The sequence below is a fragment of the Carlito syrichta genome, unplaced genomic scaffold (genome assembly GCF_000164805.1).
Source record: "Carlito syrichta isolate Samal-C Ts95f unplaced genomic scaffold, Tarsius_syrichta-2.0.1 Scaffold297035, whole genome shotgun sequence".
NCBI lineage: Eukaryota > Metazoa > Chordata > Mammalia > Primates > Tarsiidae > Carlito > Carlito syrichta.
The window spans coordinates 80,614-104,138 of record NW_007241131.1 but is presented as its reverse complement, the minus strand read 5'-3'; the positions used below and the strand labels follow the sequence as shown (position 1 = coordinate 104,138).

The 23,525-nt window shown below is 33.3% G+C and overlaps 1 protein-coding gene across 1 annotated transcript in view; it reads right to left on the bottom strand.

Moving 5' to 3' along the window:
• LOC103256854 (polypeptide N-acetylgalactosaminyltransferase-like 6) overlaps nt 1-23,525 on the bottom strand; it is a gene marked incomplete at its 3' end in the record, with an annotated part of 116,020 nt that overhangs the window by 34,390 nt on the left and 58,105 nt on the right. Inside the window, exon 2 of the mRNA XM_008054614.2 lies at nt 6,962-7,100. Coding sequence (XP_008052805.2) covers nt 6,962-7,100 — 139 coding nt within the window. The remainder of the gene's footprint in view (nt 1-6,961; nt 7,101-23,525) is intronic.

Genomic DNA, 23,525 nt, shown 5'->3' with positions numbered 1-23,525 from the left:
CGGGGTCAGGCAATCCACTTACCTCAGCTCCCAAAGGCGCGGGATTACAGGCTGAGCCACCGAGCCCGGCTCAAACACTTTTATTAATGACCCTATTTGCTACACAATCTAACCTCTAATGATTAACAATAGTTTAAGATTAAATAGCTCACTGGTTCAAAAGAGAAGCTTCAAAATTCTCTTCAAAATGGCTGAATTTTCTCACAGACTCACATTCCTTATTATACAAAAACTAAAGTTTTAATCACTACCTCTTATTTCAGTGAACTTCTGGGAGTAAAATGAAGAAGAAGGAACTTTAGAATAACTGTTACGAGATTAACCTTACAGAGCATTATACATCATTGCATCAAATTTCCATTTTCTTTTCTCTAAAGAATTAAATCTGTGATTCTATTTCTCAAACTTATGCTAACTTATAGTTTTCTTGATTTGATTTTTATCATATTATAAGGTTACAAAGGATATGCTTTGAAATTCAATAGACTTGATTTTGAAGCAGCTGTAGTTTATCTTAAGAAGATTTTCTATTTTGTATGTGTATAATTTTCACATCGTCACTCTTTTCGACCCCAGTGCCTTTACTCTTGGCTTTATTCCACCTCTCAAAGAATGGTCTTTATGATGTATTAGACATTCCAATGGCTAAATGTTTGACAGCCCTTAAACTGTTATAACTCCTATGAAGATTTTCATTTCAACAGAAACAGTTCTTTTGGTTACAGTGATAGAATTGCTCCCATATCTTTCAGGCTTTAGACAAATAATGAAGTGTTATGCAAATCTTATGTTGTTATTATTTCATTGTGGCTTTTTGTAATAACCCTTAGCAACAAACTTATATACTAATGACTGTACTATTGTGCATAAAGTCAATCTTCTTTTTTTTTTTTTTTGAGTTGGAGTCTCACTCTGTCACCCAGGCTGTAGTGCAGTGGACACTCACAGCCACCCCAGCATCAACCTGCTGGGCTCCTGAGATTCTTCCACCACAGCCTTCCAAGTAGTGGAAAACACAGGTGAGCGCTACCACTCCTGGCTAATTTTTGATTTATTGTAGAAATTGCCTGGGCTGGTCTCGAACCCACGGACTCAGGCAATCCACTCACCTCAGCCTCCCAAATTGCTGGGATTACAGGCTGAGCCACCGATTTTGAAGATTCTTTTTGAAGAGTGTTTCTACCTGTTTCTAACCATTCCTTCTTTCAATGCATTATGTACAATGAAATTGCTTTGTTTTTGTTAGTCTTATTTACATATACCCTAGGCTGGAATGGCATTTGATTCAAAGAATGCAGTTCCCATCTATGTCTCTGTGACAGCTCTGAATGTAAAGCACCAACAGCCATTTTAGTTTATTTTGCTTCTGAATTCACTTGTAAACTTGTTGAATGATGGTATTTGATAAACTTCACAAGGATATCATAACAAAAATAGAAAAGGAAATTAACCGGCGCCATTTAATTTTTTAGGTAGTTTCTGAAATTGAGAAACAAACAAACAAAAATTCTCGCACGTATTTGGGTGACTAAAGACAAACATCTTTGTGAATAATATCTAGAATTTATTAGACAAGAGTCAAAACAAATCGCAGCTTTTCTAATTTTACATAAAATTAAAATGCATATACTAAACCTATTTACTAACTCTTAGTTGAAAGAAATTGATCACACACTCATTTTTTCTAATAATCTCAAAATTGACTCACAAAATTTCATTATGCATTTACAGTTGAGATTTTAGAATTAGAGTGCACTTGGTCTTCTATTTTGCATCTCTGCGATGTAACTAAAAAAGAAGTAAGGGGATCAGAAGGATCATCCTCAGAAGAAAAATACATAACTGAGTAGTTCACATTGTAACTGATTTTGTAAATCTGGTTTCAATTTTAATAATCTTAATACATGGCAAGAGGCATGGAGAAAGTTGCATCCCCATTTAGTGACGGGGTAAGGATGTAACATTTCAAAATGACAAATAGACTCGTTTAGTATCACAAGGCAAACCAAGTCAACATTTTGGGAATTTTCATTCAACATACTTCCTGGAAGGCAGGAGTATTTCGAACATAAGGCTCTGAAAATTCAAAAATGTACTCAAAAGCCTACACATGTTGAGAAATTGCCTTTTTTCTTTGTATTTATAAAAGGGGAGACTCCTTTCCTCCCCAGATATTCCTATGTGGCAGGATGGTCATCCAAGGGACTCTTCTGGCCTCTCCACCTTCTCAGATATACTTTCCAGGAGAAGGAAAAGGATATGATGAATGAGTTTGGCCTATGGTGCTCCCTCTCTATTTTCCTGTTTTGAAACCTGCTCATCTCACTCTGTCCACCATGCCTAAAGTTTCACAACTGTGCTCATGCCTTCCAGCAATGTCTGTGGCTTGCAGGCTGAATGTGCCTCATTCTGGAGTCCAGCATCAGATACCATCCCTGGCCCACAGCTAATCCATGGTCACCAACAGAGCCACATTCATAATAAAGGTCGCATTTTAGTAGCAAAACATTTCTGGGACAATCAAATGATTCTGAAACTAAGGGAACAGGGCTGCAATGTATTAGTCTGATATTACTGCAACACTACTGAAAGCAGTCATATAATTCAAGAGGTTGTAACAATTCTTTTATGTTTTCTCAAGAGATGAGATATCATAGGCTTTTTTCACCACACTCAGTACTCTGTTTATCATCAAGTCATGAAGTTAAGACTATTCCCATCCTGGCAATATCAGTGATATACAAAAACTGAAAAATAAAAAAGAAAAGCCACAGTATAAAATGAGACTATTTTACTTTTAAATATTCCAGCTACTAGGCTATCTTAGAAGTGCATCTCAAGTAATATGTATCCTCATGAATATTTATTTGTATAAACATGTATACTCTCATAATAGCAAATATATAAAGCTCATATCAAGATTGCATTTACTGGAATATTCCGTGAAGATGAACTCAACTCTCTTATGTTAATGATTCATGTCTCCTAATCTCATGTTTTTCCTTTTTTCCTAGATGTGACCTCTTCTTACACACATTAACTATACTATGTTTTGCAGAATATTTGTGGTAACTTTTGATATTTTTTTCATATCCAGGGAGTAATATTTGCTTAAATATTATTCGATTTTGTCTTAGTAACTCTATATTCATGCATAAATGTATCAGTACTTCCTTTCTTTATAGGCCATTCTTTCATAGTTTTCTATTTACCTATTCCATATGTATTTTGTATTTCTTTTTTTTTTTTTTTTTTTTGATTTGGAGTCTCACTCTGTCGTCCAGACTGGAGTGCGGTGGCCTCGACCTGCTGGGCTCTGGCGATACTTCCGCCTCAACCTTCCAAGAGTAGCTGGAATTACAGGCATGTGCTACCACGCCTGGCTGATGTTTTGATTTATTGTAGAGATGAGATCTTGCTGCCTAGGTGGGTCTTGAACCCATGGGCTCAGGCAATCCACTCACCTCAGCCTCCCAAAGGCTCAGGATTACAGGCTGAGCCACCGAGCCTGGCTATATTTTGTATTTCAAAGAGATGTCCTTTCTTGGACTAAAAGTCAAGGTGTTCCACTGTATACAAAGCATACATGTGGCATCCCAGGAAGGTGACGATGCAGAGACAATGCACAATTAATATACAGGAGGAGAAAAAAACTGAAGTGTGGCAAAATAAAGGCCAGCAAGATATCCTTACTGGACATCTGTCATACAGACGTGTTTATAGTAACATCCTTATCAACATTATATTAAATAAAATATAAAGATAAGATGCTCTAAAGACAGACTTCAGGCTGAGCCCAGGTACTATGGATAAAGACATGACTTGACACTAATAGAAAAAGGGAGTGAGCATTTAAAATACAGAGTATATCCTAAAAAACCATAAAACAAAATCACCCTAGGGCTAGGAGTATGGAGGAAGAGATGAAAAAATTGGCAATACAATGCCAAAGCATAGATGGTGAGAAAAGCTAAAACAATTTGCAAGACGAAGAGATGCTAAAAGCATTTGAAAAGAAAACATAAGAAATTTAAAAACATAAGCGAAAATCTTGAAATGTATTATTAATAAAAAAGTAAGACTGATCAAATAATGCACACATGCCAATGAGCTTTCTTTTATCTACGGCTCCTACTATAAAATCAATTACTAACTTTGAAACAATAAAGTCAGTGGAACACTGTTCATTTTCAGACTAGAGAAGAGGAAAGAAGCAGGGAATTTTTTCTTTAATGCCCATGAATTGGGATTTCAGGAATAACTTGTCCCAAACATTCTTGACAGCGAAAAAGATGTGCACTAAATATATTAAAAACGTCTGGATTTGCATTTCGGAAGCACAGACTTGTTTACTGAATGTGAGAACAGGAAAGGGCACAGAGCACTTGAATTCACAGAGAACGACCTGTAACACAGCACAACAGCAAATGCACTACTAAGGAAATGCACTGCTTTGGAAAAAAGATCAAGTTAAGCAAAGAAAAATAAACTATTCCCTTCCAGCACTCTAAGCCTGTAGTTTCAACTGGCTGATTGAAAATGCAAAGTGTCTTAGAAATATTGCAGTTTATTTGAAAAGCCACACCCATCCTACCTTCTCTTCTGTGCTTGTGTCAATATAAATAAGTTATGGTCCATTACTTGCAGCCTAGTTACATTGACAATATGGCAAGTTGATTCTACAGTTTTAGGGATCACTTACAAAGAGCTGCATGCTACTGTTTTTTATCTGAGTTGGAATCTCACTCTGTCACCCAGGCTGGGGGGCAGTGGCATGCTTGCGGCCACCGCAGTCTCAACCTGCTTCTAAGTAGCTGGAACTCCAGGCGCGTGCTACCACCACTGGCTAATTTTTTGATTTATTGTAGAGACGAGGTCTCACCAAATTGCCCAGGCTGGTCTCGAACCCCTGAGCTCAGGCAATCTCTCACCTCGTCCTCCCAAAGTTCTGGGATTACAAACTTGAGCCACCAAACCCGGCAACCTGCATATTCTTGTGGTTAAACGCATTCGCATTTCGGGAAGCACAGGCGAAATCGTAGAACTTTAGACAGTGATCCCTATAGGACTTTCTGGGTTTCCGGTAGGTCGGACTTCGACAAAATCAGAGACAACCTCAGACTTCCAGTATTGCTGGAGTCATCAAGGTAAACCGTTATTCCTGGAAGTTTCATACTTAACGCTTTCCTGTTACCAATCTCAAACCATCTGTTAAGGGTGTGTGTGTGTGTGTGTGTTTTCATTTGCTTCTATTTTTCTTTTGCTTTTTTCCCTTTTTGTTATCAATTTACTCCATGACTACTTTTCCTATTAGATACCAGCTTTAGTAACTAGAATATGACCACAGGTTATATTTTAGCCACAGTTTTCTTCCCTAACATTTAGAATAATGTTTTCTTCATACTGTAAATGCAGTAACTCTAATAACAATTTCAAAATATTTTTCTTTCCATCTTGCTATTTTTTCTCATTATTATTCACAAATATGTATTTTTAAAGGTGATAGTTACACTAAAAATACACTCTGAAAAGCATAGGAATAACTACCTTCTTTGACTTCAGTGATTTTCTGCACTATTTCTACCTGCAATTCCTTCCACTTGAATACACATTAAAATATTGCAAGTATGAGTTGGAGAGGAGGTGGAGAGATGAAAATTATTCTCTGAGCATATTTATTATGCCAACAATGCAATCTAATGCATCTTTGATGGTGTGCAATTAGGTATTAAAATTTCTCATAACCAGAAATAGTCTCGGTCAATGGGAATTACGGTAGATAATTTCAGGTAACTTGGGAATAATTTGGCTGACTAAAAGGCCTGGACCAATATATAAAATATTCAGTTTAGAAAAAAATCGATTCATTTTTCACTTAATCTTCTGCTTAACTATATTGGGAAATGCAAATTCACATAAAATCTGAGAAAGAAAAGAGTACTTCTTTTATATTAAAAAAAATTCATAAAGACAAAATATTGGCAACAGAAAATAGTCCTCTGAACCATAAGTGACTGATTTTTTAAGAGTCATTTATCTTGGCACAAAGTTAAGAGTTTTATTTACTTGACTGGTTGCACTTAGATTTCTAATCCTTATTTTCATTAGCTGCTCTGATTTTTTTTTTTTTTCTCTTGGTTTTTTTTCTCTTCCACTGGTGTTTCAAAGGGAGATTGAGAGATTGTGGTGGATGGAAGGATAACTGTATTTTAACACAATTGGAAAGATCTATCAAATTTGCAAGCCAATATCACATTATAGGTTCTGGCCACATTCCATGCCACCCTTTCTAGTGTTGTTTATACAATCAGGAAAACCATAACAGATTAGGACAAAGAGAACAATAATTTTTTTTTCAGAGATAGATTAAGTGGATAGGGAGAAGATAGATTTCAGGTAACTATGTAGTACTATTCGTGTCTCCCTTTCCACTATAATATTTAGTTATGGCTCAATATAAACTGAACTCACTGCCCATTGACAAGGCACAATCATTGCCTTTGGATTATGGGTGCATTATTTTTGGGCATTCTTCATGGAAGATGTGACAGCAATGTCACTGAACACAGCTGAGTTAGAATGAAGTTCATGGAAGACATATGCATGTCAACATTTATGATGGCACTGTTAACCTGAGAAAATTACTTGCTTCACGACTTACCCACTCAAACACTAAAAGTATAAATATTATCTTAAAATATTTCATTTTTAATAAGATAATATCATCAACAAATATGTGTATTGAATTTCTAGAGATTTGGTAGTCTTTTGGAAATTTAAAGATTACTTCAATTTAGATTATGCATACTAAGAGTATTAAGAATATGAAACAAAATATTTAATCAGAATTATGAGGGCAAAAATTTTGGCTACATATCTCAGAGTAGCATATATTAAATATAGTAAAGCAAAACAATTAAACAAACAATCCACCCTGCACACCTGATGTACTAATACTCACTTAGCATGACGGATATCTGGCAGAGATCTCTCTAGAGCAATATTGTTGCTGACGAAAATATTGAAACCATTTTCCCTGTAAGCTGAGTCGTCATGTTCCTCTTCAGTAAGGGGGTAAGGTTTCCCATGTTCACCTTTCCCTAGTGGGAGAAAACAAAAGAAGCTGATCATCTGTATGAAACCGTTTCATCTTCTAGAACAGAGATGAAGACTTGAATGTCCTTGTTTCTTTCATTATCGACTGCTATTTCCTGAAGAAGACGCTCATACTGAGGTTTTATTATGTTATTTTAATTTTTTATTTTGGAAAATAAAATGTACTCATTGTAAAAAAGCAAACAGCACAGAAGTAGAAGGTGTAATCTCACATTGCAGAGAGAACCGCTGCCAGTATTTTTAGTGCATATTTATTACCATTTGTTTGCAGATTTTCATATGCATATTGTTTTATAATTTGATTTTTAAAAAAATAATTGTATACACTTTAATTCACTTCCAATACTTAATATTATTTGATTGTATTCCAATTTACACCATTCTATTGAAAATATATTTTAAGTTATTTTTAATTTTCACATTATAAACAATGTCGAAATGAACATCTTTGTTTCTATGTTCCAGTTATATATCTTTGGAAAGGGAAACATAAATACCTAGAAATGGAATTGCAGGAGTATCTTCAAAATGAGTAAAATGATTTTCATACATCATCCGAGACATAGATAATATTTCCAAATTCATCAGTAAAATATACATTCCTTATACTTTTATCAGACTTTTCCTGATTACAATGAGATTAATAATTCCTTATATCTTTATTATTTGCATTTCTGACGTTGTAAGTATTGTTCAAAAATTTCGAAAAACAATTTGAAGAATGTTTTATGTATTCCATTTATAAAACTTTGTTAATTACATTTCTTGCAGCTATTTTCTGCTGATTTCATTATAGTGAAATAAAATTTTTCCCACCCAGATTTTACTTTCCCTTTCACAGTTTCTCATTTTATATATTATATATTTAGAAAGAAGTCTTTCTCTGGTTCATTATTATTTTTAATGTCCATTCACAAATTTAGAGTTTTTCTAACATTTTAATTTTGTTTCCCCCTTGAAATTTTGAACCACCTGAATTTTTTTTTGGTGTGAAATACCTTTTTTTTTTTTTTAGAACAAATAATTAGGCACTTACAAACACCATTTATTGAGCAATTTGCTTTCCATTTTCTGCTTTAAAACCCGACATACAAAATTAGTGTACATTTATGTGTGCATATTTAGAAATTTCCATTATATTCTTCTGTTATTCCAATCCTGACATTGCAAATATTGTAACAGGAACACATTTTAATATATGACAAAGTGATTTCTTGCTTACCGTATTCTTTTATAGACTAATATAACATGTTTATATTTCTATGTGAACTGAGTTTCGTTTTTGAGATTTCATTGGATTTGTTGTTTCATTTCATGTCATTGATATTTTAATACATATATAAACTATTTTTCATGTGTTCTTTCCTTAGGCATCAGTGAAGTTTTATATAATTTTCTTTATTTTGATCCCTTGCATTTTGGGGTAGATTATTCTAGGTATGTTTTGTTTTCATTGTATTATATGTAGTATCCTTTCTTCCACCATCACATCCTTCTAAATGGCACTAAAGTTTTATAATTATTATAATTATATGATGATAATTTTTATAATTATTTGTTATTTGGTTACCTTATTGAACTCATTTTTTTCCTAATAATTCTTAAAACTTCTAGTGCTTTCCAGGTAAATAATACTTACATTTAAAAAAAATTATACTTACTACTTCTTTTCTTCATGAATATCTCATATGCTTTCTTGTCTAGTTATTTAGTTAACAATAGATAACATTATTAACAACATTCACTCTGGTATTGACTTTAATACAACTGTTACTAAGTATTACCAATTCAGGCTGAATTCTTGGTATCTATTTGTAACTGTGTGTATGTTTGTAAGAATATGTATTTATGACTGGAGGTGGTGGCTCATGCTGTAATCCCACAACTTTAAGAGGCTGAGGTAGGAAGGTTGCTTGAGCCCAGGAATTCGAGACCAGCAGCCTGGGCAACATAGCAAAGTCCTATCTTTAAAAAAAAAAAAAAAAAAAAATATATATATATATAATTTAATTAATTGTTTAAAATTAGCTAGGCATGGTGGTGTGTGCTTAGAGTCCCAGCTATTCTGGAGGCTTAGACAGGAGTATCCCTTGAGCCCAGGTATTCTAGATTACAGTGAGCTATGATCACGCCATTTCATTCCAGCCTGGACAACAAAGTGAGATCCTTCTCTAAAAAAAAAAAAAAAAAAAAAAAAAAAAAAGTTTTTATAACTTACCATGTTCAGAAAGAATCTTTCTAGTGCTTTTCATCACAAAGTTCTTTTTCCTTGCTACAATATGACCAGTTACAAAATGCTTTGAAGAATCTTTAGAGATCTTTATGTTTAACCTTATTAACTTTTGATTTGTAAGCATGTTATTTGTTTTTAATAGCTAGAATTCATTCTTTTATTAGAAAAATTGTTTTATCAGTGATTTCTCAGAAAAACACCCAGAAAGACAAAGTATCTTTTTTTTAGCTTCTGATTAGGGCCCTAATGACATTAACTTTAGTAAAACTGACAACCAAGATCAAACACTTCGGGACTGATACAAAACTATATGCTTAAGAAGCATACTGAAATCTTTCCAATTTGAGCAAGATAAAGTGATAATTTTTAAGCATTTCACTTTTGGCCAACAACAACAATGGTATGAAGGGGACTTCTCAAAAAAACAATTATTATTATTATTATTATTATTATTATTATTATTATTATTTGAGTTGGAGTCCCACTCTGTCACCCAGACTGGAGTGCAGTGGCCGCTCTGGTCACTGCAGCCTCGACCTGCTGGGCTCCGGTGATCCTTCTGCCTCAGCCTTCCAAGTAGCTGGAACTACAGGCGCGCTCTACCACGCCCGGCTCATATTTTTTTGAGAATAGCTCCTTGTAGTACAGGACCACCTCCTTAAGTAAGTGTTCTAGGAGCCCATCAGCATCAGTGTATCAGCTGACGTTGTGAGAAGCTGTGTTCAGCTTCAGTGAATACTTTTTTGGAGATTTTTTTCAAGGTATTTGCCCATTGCATGATGGGTGATTTATGAGCACATCTGCCCATACCATACTGAGTGTTTAACAGTTTTGAACAAAAAAATTGCATGATCCCATGCCCCCCTACTACCATTTGCCCTATCTCCCACCAAGCTACTTCTTTTTTGTTTCTCACAAATGAAACAAGTCCTCAAAAGGAAACATTTTGCTAATGTGGAAGAGGTGAAACAAAAAATGGCAGAAGTGCTAAAAGGCATCAAAATTGATGTGCTCAAAAGCTGTTTTGAGCACTGGAGAAAGTGTCTCGATAGGTGTATTGCATCAAAAGGAGAGTACCTTGAAGGTGACTAAAGTTTAAACATAGAAGAATAAATACACAATTTAAAAAAAAATAAAATATTTTGGGGTCCCTTCTCGTATCTTGCTTGTTTCCCTGTCCGACTCTGTAGGAGAAAATACCATTTACTACTTTTCAACCAAGATGGAAAACAAATGAATCAGTGAGAAATTCTATTCGTACAAAAGCTGGTTATTGAGCATCTACTATTTACAAAGCATTGTGGTAAATTATTTTACAACAGTTTTGACTCAACTCAGTTATACTATGAAATAATGTTTGAAATAAACATTGTTCTACCTAAGTTATGCAAAAGTAAACAAAAAGAGAGATTAGTATTTTTGCCAACATTTTCACAATTAATAATTAGTCATCTTTCCTGGGGAAATGTTTAGAAGAACTAAAGCTTTCTTCCATAAATGACAAAATTAGCTATAGACTGTGTTTTTACCTTGTATAGTCTCTCGTATTAGTTTGATGTATAAGGCATTCCATAAATTCTATTTAATGAAAAAATTATAGTGCAAGGTAAGTTTTTCTTTCTTTAATATATTTTTAGTTTATATACTCTAAGTGAAGGCATACACATACCCAGAGCTTCTTTTCAAGAAATTTTGTAGGTATTTTAAAAGCTGAGCTTTTTAGAATCAGCCCCTTGTAACAGTACGAATATAAAAATTTAAAACTATACATACATTAAAACACCCGTTATTCAAAGGGAAATATATTTTATGTGTACAGCAGTTCAGTGTTCAGAATGATAGTTAACTGTAAATAAAGTTTTCAGATGAATAGGTGATTTCCTAAAGTTATAAAACAAAACTTGTGAGTCACCAATTATGGCATACTAGAAGTTTCTTCATTGCACTTGTGAGAATAGGTTTTAAAATTTTATGGTTTTGTCCACAGAACCAGCAGTTTTTATTGCAAATTCTTCCAAGTCATCTTGTTTTAATAGGTAGAAATTCAGGGTCTACATCATCTCATGTGGTTTGACAGTTCTTTTGTAAACAGCCATACAAAAAGAAAGCAAAAAACTCTAGACAAATAAAAAGTGTATGTTGAAAGTATAATACCCACAGTTCTTAACAGTGGTTATTAATTTATCAATATACCTATATTAACACAAAAATTATAGCATATCTTGCCATTATCAAATGTAAATTTAAACTAGCATCCTTTGTTTAATATGAGAAATAGAGTACCATCAGCTATATTTAAAATTGGATGAAGAGTAAAAGTGAGATATTTTAAATAATCAAAACATAAAATTTAATTCTATATCTAAATGTATAAATATTAAGCAGAAAATTGCTGTCTTACAAATATGTTTTTTGATACCATGTATATGCAAGGTAGATAGTAGATACTTAACATGGAACTTATGTTAATTTTTTCTTTAGTGCACCTGGTGTTTATCCCCCAGCTAAATGACATTTTATTTGGCAAAGCAGTCATGTAGATTGGTATCAGTTTTTGATATGTTTATTGATTTCTACTTTATGTGCCACTGGGTAGGGAAATTGGAAATGTGTATAGTATGACCCTTGGCTAAAAAAAGTAGAAATATACTACAATTAGAATGATATAGGGAAAAAATTATAAAATGGCTGTTGTATTTGTTAAAATGAATGATCTGAACAAATATATCCTAGAAGAGTTTTAACTTGTGACAACTTAGTATAGGAATTTAGCACAGGTTGGAAACTTCAACTAGAAAAAGTGAGATTTCAGCACAAACTTGAAGGATAGTAGATCAATAAAATTGTTTTTAAAAGTATGAAGCTGAGGAGACATTGAATTTGAGGGAATTGAGGTGAATGAATTTGTACAGAAGAAAATTTTGAAATACCCTATTTAAAAAATAATTAATACATCCATCTAAATAGGAATCTCATAAGATGGAATATTGAGAGATAAAGTAGGTATTCGTCAGAAGAAAAAACATTCTAGTGGCACTTTAAGGTATTTAAACTGTTTCTTACAAGTAATTAGGGTATAAGAAACACATAAAGGAGTTAGTGTCTTGACAGTTTTTTGTGGGATTCCTGAGCACAAACAGTTGGAACATTCAAGAATTGGTATAGTCAGACCTCTGCTCAAATACGAGTTTCCTGGAGAGATTTCTCATAATTAACACAACTTAAACGAGCATTTCCAGCACTTCTTGGTCTCTCTATTTCCCAAATTTGCTTTCTTCTACCATGCATTACTTACTATTCTAAATTAGTTTTTATCTAATAGCTGACATCTCCCCATTGGGAGGTATGCTGTACAAAAGCAGAAATCTTTTGATCTCCAACATATTACCTCCAACAGGCAGAAGAGGGGCGGTCATATAACAGGTGAATACATATTTTATGAGTGGCACTACTAATGAGGTACTAAGAATTTAGACTTTTTACTCAGCAGAAACTAAGAAAAATATTCATTTATTTATTCAAAAGCACATATGAAGCACCTACTCTGAGACAGGGTTTGGAGATGTCCCGGTGACTACATTTAACATCAAGTTCAAGAGAAAAAAATGAAAACAGAATATTATGATTTAAAATACATGTTTAATAATCTATAAGAACACTGAGGGCTGGGACTGAATCTTGATATCTTTGGGTCAGGAATCTTAGCTTAGTACTTATCACATGGTTTATTCCCTTGGAAAATGAATGGAGAAACAAATTAATGCCCTTTGTACTATGAGGAGTACAAAGAATGTATCAAAATGAGATGGGACCCTGAACAGACATAAAAGAATGAAATTGGTCACTGTGAGCAGGGAGGAAGGAAATGGGGAGATATAGGCCAAAGAATACAAAATTGCAGACATGTAGGATGTACAACATGAAGACTAAAGTCAATAAAATTGCATTGTCTCAAAGATTTTTTGCTAAAGTAGATTTTAGAAAAACAATGCACATTCATAATGAAAATTTTCAGAAGCTTAAATGCAGAAGGGAACTTTCATTAATACAACAAATGTTATCCAAATAAAAATATAGCAAATGTCCTATCTCACTGACACATGCACAAAAGAAACTGTGTGCGTTAACCACAGTGCTAATGTGCTCCACTCAAGCAATCTTTTTACCATCTGTCTGTATCACACCATAATATCATGTCGGTTGTAAACCTCATATATACACATTACAATTTATTGCTACTTTTAAAGACATCAGGTAGGCAGGCAGAAAACAAGCCCGTAGGCTTGGTACAGAGGGGTGAACACATATAGAGTGATTGGGAATGCTCCCCATAGTTTGGTATGACTGGAGTATGGTTTGATAAAGTGGAGTAGATAAAGTAGTAGACATGGGTGGAATAGGAGCAAATTGTCAGTTTTGCCTTATTCTGTAAGATATAAAAATCCGAATTAAAGTGATGTGTAGTAAGTCAATAATTCATACTATTGAAGTCTTTTGGGTCATGACTAAAAATAACATGAGAATGTTTAAGACAAAACTTGGCAATAAAGAGAATGAAATAATAAACCATCCTCTATTTGTGTAACATACAAGCAGAAAAAGAATGATTCAAGGATTATGTAATGAATGAGGCATAAGAAAACAAATAACCAAACCTAAATGGAATAGATTACTTCTTGAAAAATAGTTTCCAAAATTATCAAGAAGAAAAAATACCAAAATATTCCTATATTTATTATTTAAAAGTTGAAAACTTGAGACCCAGATGGACTCACTGATAACTTTTTCCAAACATTAAAGTGAGAATAATATTTTCACTCAAACTTTTTCCTAAAGTAACACTTTTTCCTCCCTTATCAGCATGTGTCTGATATCCAAACTAGGTAAACATTATAAGAAAAAATTTTACAGATTTATGTTTCTAATTAGTATAGACAAAAAAGCTTTTCACAAAACATTAGCAAATTGAATATATCAATATTTTAAGATAATATATCATGATCAGCTGGGATTTATTTCAGAAACACAATGTTGTTATAACAAACACAATCAATATGCTTATCATATTAACAAAAAAAGGTGGGTCATATTATTATCTCAGTACTATAGGCAGAAAATTAATTTGTGAAACACAATGCACATTCACAATGAAAATTTTCAGAAGCTTAAATACAGAAGGAAGCTTTCATTAATACAACAAAGATTATCCAAATAAAAATATAGCAAATGTCCTATCTCACTGATTTCTGAAATATTAAACACTTCTCCCCAAAGTTAGAAATTTAATAATATCAATAATTGATATCTCTATCCATCTTGACCTTGTCTATCAAGGCTATCTGTTAATACTCAAATGAAGTAAGGCACGAAAAATAATTAAAATCTATAAGGGAAAAAAAACATATTATTTTAGATGACATACAGGTGTACAACATCCCAACAAAATTTAGAAACTATAAAAATCAGTAAGTTAATTTTTCAAAGTTTTTGCCAACAAAGGTCAATATATTATCAATACTCTATAAACTAACAACAAATTGGAAATAAAAAATTTTGAAATATCACGGATGATAGCATGAAAATATCAAATAAATCAAACAAAATATTTCTAAGAATTTTCTCCACACTAAAAGAAACATTGCTAAGAAAAATTAATGAAGTAAAGAAATGGAGTGCTACATCATAATTTTTGATTGGAAAGAGTATTTTAAAGTGTTACTTCTACATGATTTAATCATTGATCTTTGAGGTCATCCAAATAAAAATCTTAGGAGTTTATGCTTATTTTGCTGTTGCTGAAGTTGTTGAAGTTGGTGGTGGGAGAGGAGTGTTGTGTGTAGTGAGATTGGGAATCTAAATTAAAAATATAGTTGGAAAATGCAAAAAGTACCTAAAATATCTGAGGCAGAATAGGAACACAGTTGAAGAAGATCAAAACTGTACATATTTGGTTACAGAATAATCCAGAACAAGTATGGTTACATAAAAATAAAAGCGCAATCCTGTGGTGATAATAACTAGTCATTGTTGATGAGACCAAATACCCACTTTCTGATAGGGGCATTTTCATCTGAAAGAGAGTTGTCTAATATGTCCAGATATCTAGAGATATCTCCCATTTTATACAAAATTTAGAAACATTATATAATCTTTGACTTGGCATTGAAGAACCTGTAAAACTTATAAATAACCCCACATTGTAACAGATTCTCCATATTAGCTGTTTTAACTGCTTTAACCTAAAAATGACTCCCTACATAGCTTTCTAGTAATCAGAGGTTGTAATTTTCTTGTAACTAAGGGCCTACACCCTTGGTTTCCATAACTAAGAGCTTACACCCTTGGTTTCCCCTAATACTGGAAACTCCCTAACCACAAGTTCCACATTTATTTGTATATGTTTGCGCATTTTGCTTTTAATAATTTTTATGTTTATGCTTTAAAGCGTGTATCTTAACGTACCTTATGTTTGTACCCCATGCTCTGTTGCCTATTCAGCAGTTTTTGCCTTATAAACCCTTTCCCTTCTTCATTTGGGGCCGAGAGTTTTTGGCGGCATAAGCCCCCTCTCGGTCACCGGCTATTAAATAATATAGCTCTGCGTGTTGGCAATGTTTTTCTCACACTCCGGACACAACAGCATATGAGTTAAAATGTTTATGTTCATGCTGAGCACATATCTTTAAAAAAATATATCATAAGCCTCTGAACAAATTGGCATTGTTGATAACAATTTCCTATGAATGAAATTAAGAATTGGCTATGCTCAAAATAGGCATGTTTAATATAAATGCTAGTGTTTTATTATTCTTCAGACTTCTTTATTTCCTTATAGTGAAGTTATTCTCCAAATCATCATGAAAAAGCTTTCTTGTATGAGAGAACACAGGGTAAATCATGTTAGGAAGTTTTAGCTGGGCACGGTGGCTCATGCCTGTAATTCCAGCACTTTAAGAGGTGGAGGTGAGAGGATTGTCTGAGTCCAGGGGTTAGAGACCAGCCTGGGCAACTTGGTGAGACTTCGTCTCTACAATAACTAAAAAAATTAGCCAGGCATGGTGCTGCGTGCCTGTAGTTCCAGCTACTTGGAAGGCTGAGGCAAAAGGATCACCTGAGCCCAGGGGGCAGAGGTTGCAGTGGCCATGAGTGTGCCACTGCACTCCAGTCATCCTGGGTGACAGAGTGAGACTCCTACTGAAAAAAAGAAAAAGAAAAAGAAAAAGGAAAAGAAAAAGAGATATTACACGTTGACATCCCAATCATTTACATATTGTTTAATTTCATTCATCCTGAATGAGTCTGCTTATACAGATATAATTACAGGGTTTCCTCAGTCATCAAGGACTAATGATGAGAAGTATTTTTTAAATCTGCTAAGAATATCTGTAGCCGGCCTTGGTGACTCAGCCTGTAATCCCGCGCCTTTGGGAGGCTGAGGTGAGTGGATTGCCTGAGCCCACGGGTTCGAGACCCGCCTGCGCAGCGAGACCTCATCTCTACAATAATAATAATAAAAAAAATCAGCCGGGCAGGGTAGCGCATGCCTGTAATTCCGGCTACTGGGAAGGCTGAGGGGGAAGGATCGCCAGAGCCCAGCAGGCGAGGCTGCGGTGGCTGGGAGCGGCCACTGCACTCCAGTCTGGGCGACAGAGTGAGACTCCAACTCAAAAAAAAAAAAAAAGAATATCTGTAATTTATGTATTGTAGGATTTCTGCATTTTCTCTCTCACCCATCTATCCTCATTTCTTCATAGAAAGTGCTTAATTTAATCCCCATTTGCTGCATTTCTTAGAAAGTGACATCCCCACCCCCACTTTATGAACTTTGAATGTAACATTACCGCTAAATGTGTCTGACTCCGTCTGTTAGCATCTTCCAGTAAATATCATAAGCTATCAGAGTATCATGGATTGTACATTTTTGCTGTATCTAAAAAAGTGGCAATGCAAAGTAGTTTATATGTTATTTAAAGTATATAGAGAAGTTGAGATTAAAAGTATGAAATAGAGTTAAAAGTAATATAGAGAAAATAAACATGCCACTGAAGAAAGGGCAAAATAGATTGAAAGCTGCAAAACAGAAAGATTTTGAAAAGAAAACTGAAGGAGAAAAGACACAATTTTGAAATACACTTCTTTAATGCAGTTATTCCTTTCAATGAAGAAGTAAAAGAACAATACAGCAAGTAGTTAAATCTGTAACCTATTATCCATAGCAGGAAGAAGACAACTGAAATTTCATTTTACTATGTAATAAGATAATATATAGAGGTTGTGGTTCTAAATAAGCTCAAGAAAAAAATAAGTACCTTATTAATAAGGACACTGAAATGGTCGTAGCTTTTAGATAGCACAGATTATTTTCAAGGAAAGTTTTAAGAAATGTATTAGGCAAAGATTACTATGTGCATTTTTGTGTTTAATTACTTTGGTTTAAGGAATGCAAGGTGATCTACATATTAATATATTTATATTTTGTTTAATTTATGCAAATTTCCTGCTGGTGTTCTATTTCTTGTGCGAGTGGGAGTAAGTAGTTACCTGGATCTTTCCCTATGCGGGCAATATGACGTCTTATCACAGTGACTGCGTAACACGGACGTAATTCGGGACTGGTGTTACCTGTGGTGATTTGATGAGGCCTTTTCTGTCGGTTCTAGTTAGATCTTCTAGGATGTAATTTTTGATGTCTGCTTGGAAAGAGATATACATAAACTGAATAATAATAATACTCTTCTTCAAACTTGAATTGTTTTTATTGTATTGAATGATTAATATATGCACAGTCAGATTTAAAATAGTTTCTAGAACAGTTCACATCTTATTTTTACTATTCGTATCCAGAAATACCTTATCATAGCATATGCCATTTAGGATGCAATTTTACATGATGCCAAAGGAAAAGTGAACTCTTGTTCAGTAGGTTATAAATATAGGTGGAGGCATGAGTTAAAAATGAGGGAATAAAAAATACGTTGCTTGCTATTGTCAATCAAGGACTAAAACATAAACATCACATTCTTGGTCAGGGCCAGTGTGGTTGGAGATGGAGGGGAGTGGAGCGTGGGGAACACTGAATATCAAACAAAATATAGGACTTGTAAAAGTCCTATAATAAGAAGTATATGTGATTCTTTTGTTAAATATAATTGGATTACAATTCTATGGAGCCAGAAAATATTTTCAACCTGCTCACTGAAGTAAATTCTATGAAAATAGAATGAAAAATTACTGGTGATCCATGTCTCATAAACTTTCAACCTTTCCAATAGATGTGGCATACAGACAGCACTTATGCTTGAAATATGCAAATTATAATTCTAGTAAAGTTTCTGAATAAAGAAACTACTGGGATGTAGGCCAGCCTTACATTTAGAGTAACTTCTTAAAGCATAACTAAATTCAAATTCATTAATATTAGAAGTGTCTGTATTTTAAATTAACCAAATATATTTTCCATCTTTATACTAAAATTTATTATTGTTTTCTATCTATATTTTATTTTTCCTGTTCCACTGTGTATGTAATAACTGTAAGTATAGAGCTATATTACTTATAAAGTGAATAAACAACTTTTACCTTACTACTGTACTTCCTGATATGTAACTTGGTATGGCTTAGTTTAGCTTTATGCCACACTCTTGGAATTTTTCTTGTCTGAATCTTTCCATAAGTAATAACTGAAGATTGTTTTTACAGGAATTGTGGGTAGCATCAGTACAAATATTGATAAAACATGTTCCTGCAATGTGATCTTATTCTTTTGGATATCTAGTAAGTTATTCTTTTTAAACCTGTCAGTAGACACTCACTAAATTTGCCTTTAATAATCTTTTTTTTCCTGATTAAGAAACAAACTCATTTGCAGAAGGCAGGACAACTTCTTTTTTCATGCTGTAATTTCTTACTATATTGATGGTTCTTTTTCTGAAAAATAAAATAGCCAGATGCCTTTAAAATTACATTTATTTCTTCAGTATAATTTACATGGACACACCTGTGTACTTGAGCACACTTGAGAGGTGTTAATGGTTGTGATGGACACCACGTTCCATCACAATGTACTCAATGTGTATTTGTGAACATTACAGAGCTGATCACAGTCATATCAACCAGGGTTTACATTTATTCAAGTGAATCTCAGCAGATAATTTTGTAAATTACTATATTAAGATTTTCTTCTAAAATATTTGACTTTGTGTTTGTGATGATAGATTTATAAATCACTCTTACCTATGGCTATTTTTAATATAATTATCCTTTTAACATAGGTTTGAATTGTTGTACTTACACTGAAATAGTAATTGCTTTTACTAGAATATAATTTTGGCTATTTTTTTTTTGGCCTCATGCATATCATAGTTTTGGAATGGGCAAGCACAAGAAAAATGTACATAAATTAATATTTTGGGAGAGGGTTAAGTAACACGGTCTGAAAATGTATACATACATGATTGTTAGCTCTCACTAATTGCCTTTTTCTTTAGACTGAATGGAAAACTACCACATAGATCTTATGACAACTATTTCTAGGCATAAGATCCCATTGACTTTGAGGATTTGAAGAATTAAATCTACACAATTGGATTTAAAAAGAGCTAACTTGTCTATAATAGTCTGATTCACTGAAGTATCATTTCTTTGTCATCATTCTAACAATTACAGTGTGAAGAATTAGTTTCTAAAAATATGTAAAACTAATAGAAAAAAATACTGAAGTGAGATGGAGACAAAATAAATCCATGTATAATTTACAAGATTTGAAAGGACTTGGTATTCTGTCCCTATTCTTTTATTCAGAATGTTTGTTTTCTTATCACAAGTTTTTATCTCAGAAGTGTCAATCTTTTTACATGCAAATGGAAAATTTGTGTTTCAGGGTTATTGTTAGACTTCTGTGATAAAACTGTACAAAAATATGAAAGCAGAAAAGTCTCTGAAAACAAAGGAGAAGTGATATGCATGACTGTCAGTCTTATGTGTTAGTGGCAACTGGAAATCTTGGAAGAATTTTCACACTTTCACAGATGTGTTTTGTGAATGCTTTGAATAATTTAATAAACTTCCATGATTTTATATTTTGTGGTAGTAGTAGAAGTGGATAATGTCTTTCAGTTTTAGCATGTATAAATAAGTAGTGTAACTCTCTCTTATTCTCCTCTTTCTATTGTTCTTCTTTTTGTTGTTTGTTCTTTGTTTTTATTTGAGTTTTATGTCTTTTCTTTAAAAGTCAATTAACTAATAGTATTTGTTAGAAGTCGCATAACTCCCCTCTTCTCTTTCCTTTTTGAATAGAGCATAATTTGATTTTTGACTAAATTATCTGATACATATATAAATTATTATGTAAGATTGTGTGTCTCAACAAACATCTTGACCATATGACTGCAAAATCTCCTGTTTTGTATGTACTACATTGAACTCTCTTTTATTTGACCACTTCTTCACGTTGCAAAACATCCTTCATTAACTAGCTAACTGATAACATTAGTGCAGATTGAAAAACCTTTATGTCTCTAAATGTCCTAATTCTACACTTGTACTTTTGTAATAGTTTGGGTATGGAATTCTGGATTGGTAACAGTTTTCCTTCAGAATACTGAAGAATCTGCATATTGTTCTCATGCTATATATATTCTAGCACTACCACTGAGAAGTCTGAAAACATCATGACTTCTCATTCTTTGTTAGAGTTCTTTTTTCCTTCCTACATGATTATGGGATCTTTTCTTTATCTCCAGGATCTAAAATTTCACACTATTTTACACAATTGTGGGTTGTTTTCCCCTCCTCTTACTTCCTTTTGCTAAGGATTAAGTGGAATTTTTAAATTCAAAATTATTATCATTTGATTCGAGAGAAATTCATTAAATTTATTCATTTTTTCTCTATTATCTTTTGAGATATCCTGTTAACTTAATCGTGGACTTCTTGAATTGATCATATAATTTTAAAAAATTATTTGTCTTTTTTGTTTCTTTTTCACTTCTTCTACTCCTAAGGGAATTTCAACTTTATCTTGCAAATTTTCTATTGAGTTTGTAACATCTGTTTGTAAAAATTTTCATTTTCAACACTTTATTTTCCTGAATGTTGCTCTTAAAGCTCTGTGGTCTTTGTATATAAATGGAATTATATTATCTGATTCCTTTAAGGCTATTGTATCAGCTAGGGTCTAATCAAAGAAGAAGAATCTATTGGAACCTATCAGTTTATCTACCTACCTATCTATGTATCATTTATATATTTATCAGAATGAAGTCCAATTGCAGTGCAGCACCTAAAAAAAGAGACAAAAACTGAAAAAAATGTCCTGTTAAAGACAGTGTAATAACAAAAATCTCTCTATTGTTTAAAGGTATTAAAGCTATTTACAATCAATGCAACAAAATTTACCAGCAGCAACCAAACAAAAAAATTGAGAATAGGAGATAAAAGACAGGAAAAAAATACAATGCTCCTACTGATGGAACTATAAATACACCCCCTTGTTCTCAAGAGTCAGTCATTCTACATCAGGACAATGCAAATTAAAAGCACAGTGAGATGCCACATAATACCTTACCCAGTATAGACAATGATATGGATGAACTGGTACTCTCATACACTGCAAGTCAGAATGCAAAGTGGTAACAACCTCTCTGGAAAACAATTTGACTGTTTTCTAAAAGTTTAAATGTATACCTAATATATGACCCAGCTAGTTCACTCTTTGGCAGTGACAGTTAGCATATAGTTTATTCTTTAAGTGTAGGATGTGTGACTTAAATTTTGCCTGGTATGATCTTAGGTCTTGTTTATAATTTGGTATCTTATTGTCACAAAGAGTCTGTTCTGTCAGTCTTATAATCTCTATTTTAACATTAATGTTGGTAAGTCATTTCTAAACCTAAAGTGGATGGGGTATAATGATATGTGTCCAACCATCCCTCATGTTATGACCAGGAATTCAATTTTAAGTGTTTTTTTTGGGGGGGGTGGTCCCTTTGCCAAGTGGATGTCTCTTCAGTCATTAGGTGGCTTGCTGTTCTTTTAAATTTACAAGTTTTATCTAAATTTTGGTTAAATTGATTTTGCAAAGGGCTAGGTGAAATAATTAAAGGGAAGTACATTAGGAAATAAAAATGTTTGTCTAAAATTTTTTTCTAAAAGTTTTATATCATTTTGGACTTACAGTTTGCAAAGTGCTTTGATATGAACTTATTTATTTAATAATTATGGTACCGCTGTAAGCTGGTATATCATCTCCTTTTTTACCGACCAGGGAACTAAGACTCAATGACATCAGGGCTTGAAGAGGAAGTCAGACATTACCCTCTGGCATCCTGACTGAAGACTGGGGCAACGTCAGAACTCAGATGGCAAGACTGCTGTGATCCATCACTGCTGTGTGTCATGGCTGCCCTATTTTGATGTGGGGAGATTTTAAATGGCAGGACAAATGTCTAGGGCATGAGTTTATATTAAACTCACCTGCTGAGAAGCTGTGTATTAAGATGGGTTCTTTCACATTTCTGAACATAATTTCCCTCTAAATTCATTTACAAAGACACAAAGAGAAGCTAGTTAGTTCTATTCTAACTAATATTCTATACAAACTCCTAATTATGCAATTATTATTTGTCTATAAGACATTTAATTCACATTTAAAGGCTGAACTTTGCAAATATTATCTGAAGCCTTAATGTATTAAATAGTAATTACTTCAAAGCAATTATCAATAATCTCAAATGAAAGACTTTGTAGCTTAGTCATGCAGTCAATTTATTAGGAGAAATGAGAGGGTTCATTGTGAAGCTAGGATAGGATATCTACACCATTTATACACACACACATACATATAATATATATAAACACACACACACACACACACACACACACACACACACACACACACACACACATTTAGAGCAGACCTGAGGGCAAGAGGAGAGTCAATTTACACTTGTTGCCTAACTGGTTAAAATATGAAATATAACTAAAACTAAGAAAGCAAAGATAAGCTTTAACACAACTAGCCACCGAAAGGTTTATACTCCTATTATTTTAATAAAAATCTGCACAGATAAAGCAAATGTGGTTTTGTCTCATACCAAGTTAAAGAAAAGACTATTAGTAGGAACCAAATACAGACTAAAACTTTTCTTACAAAAGTTGCCATTCATGGTGTTTCAAT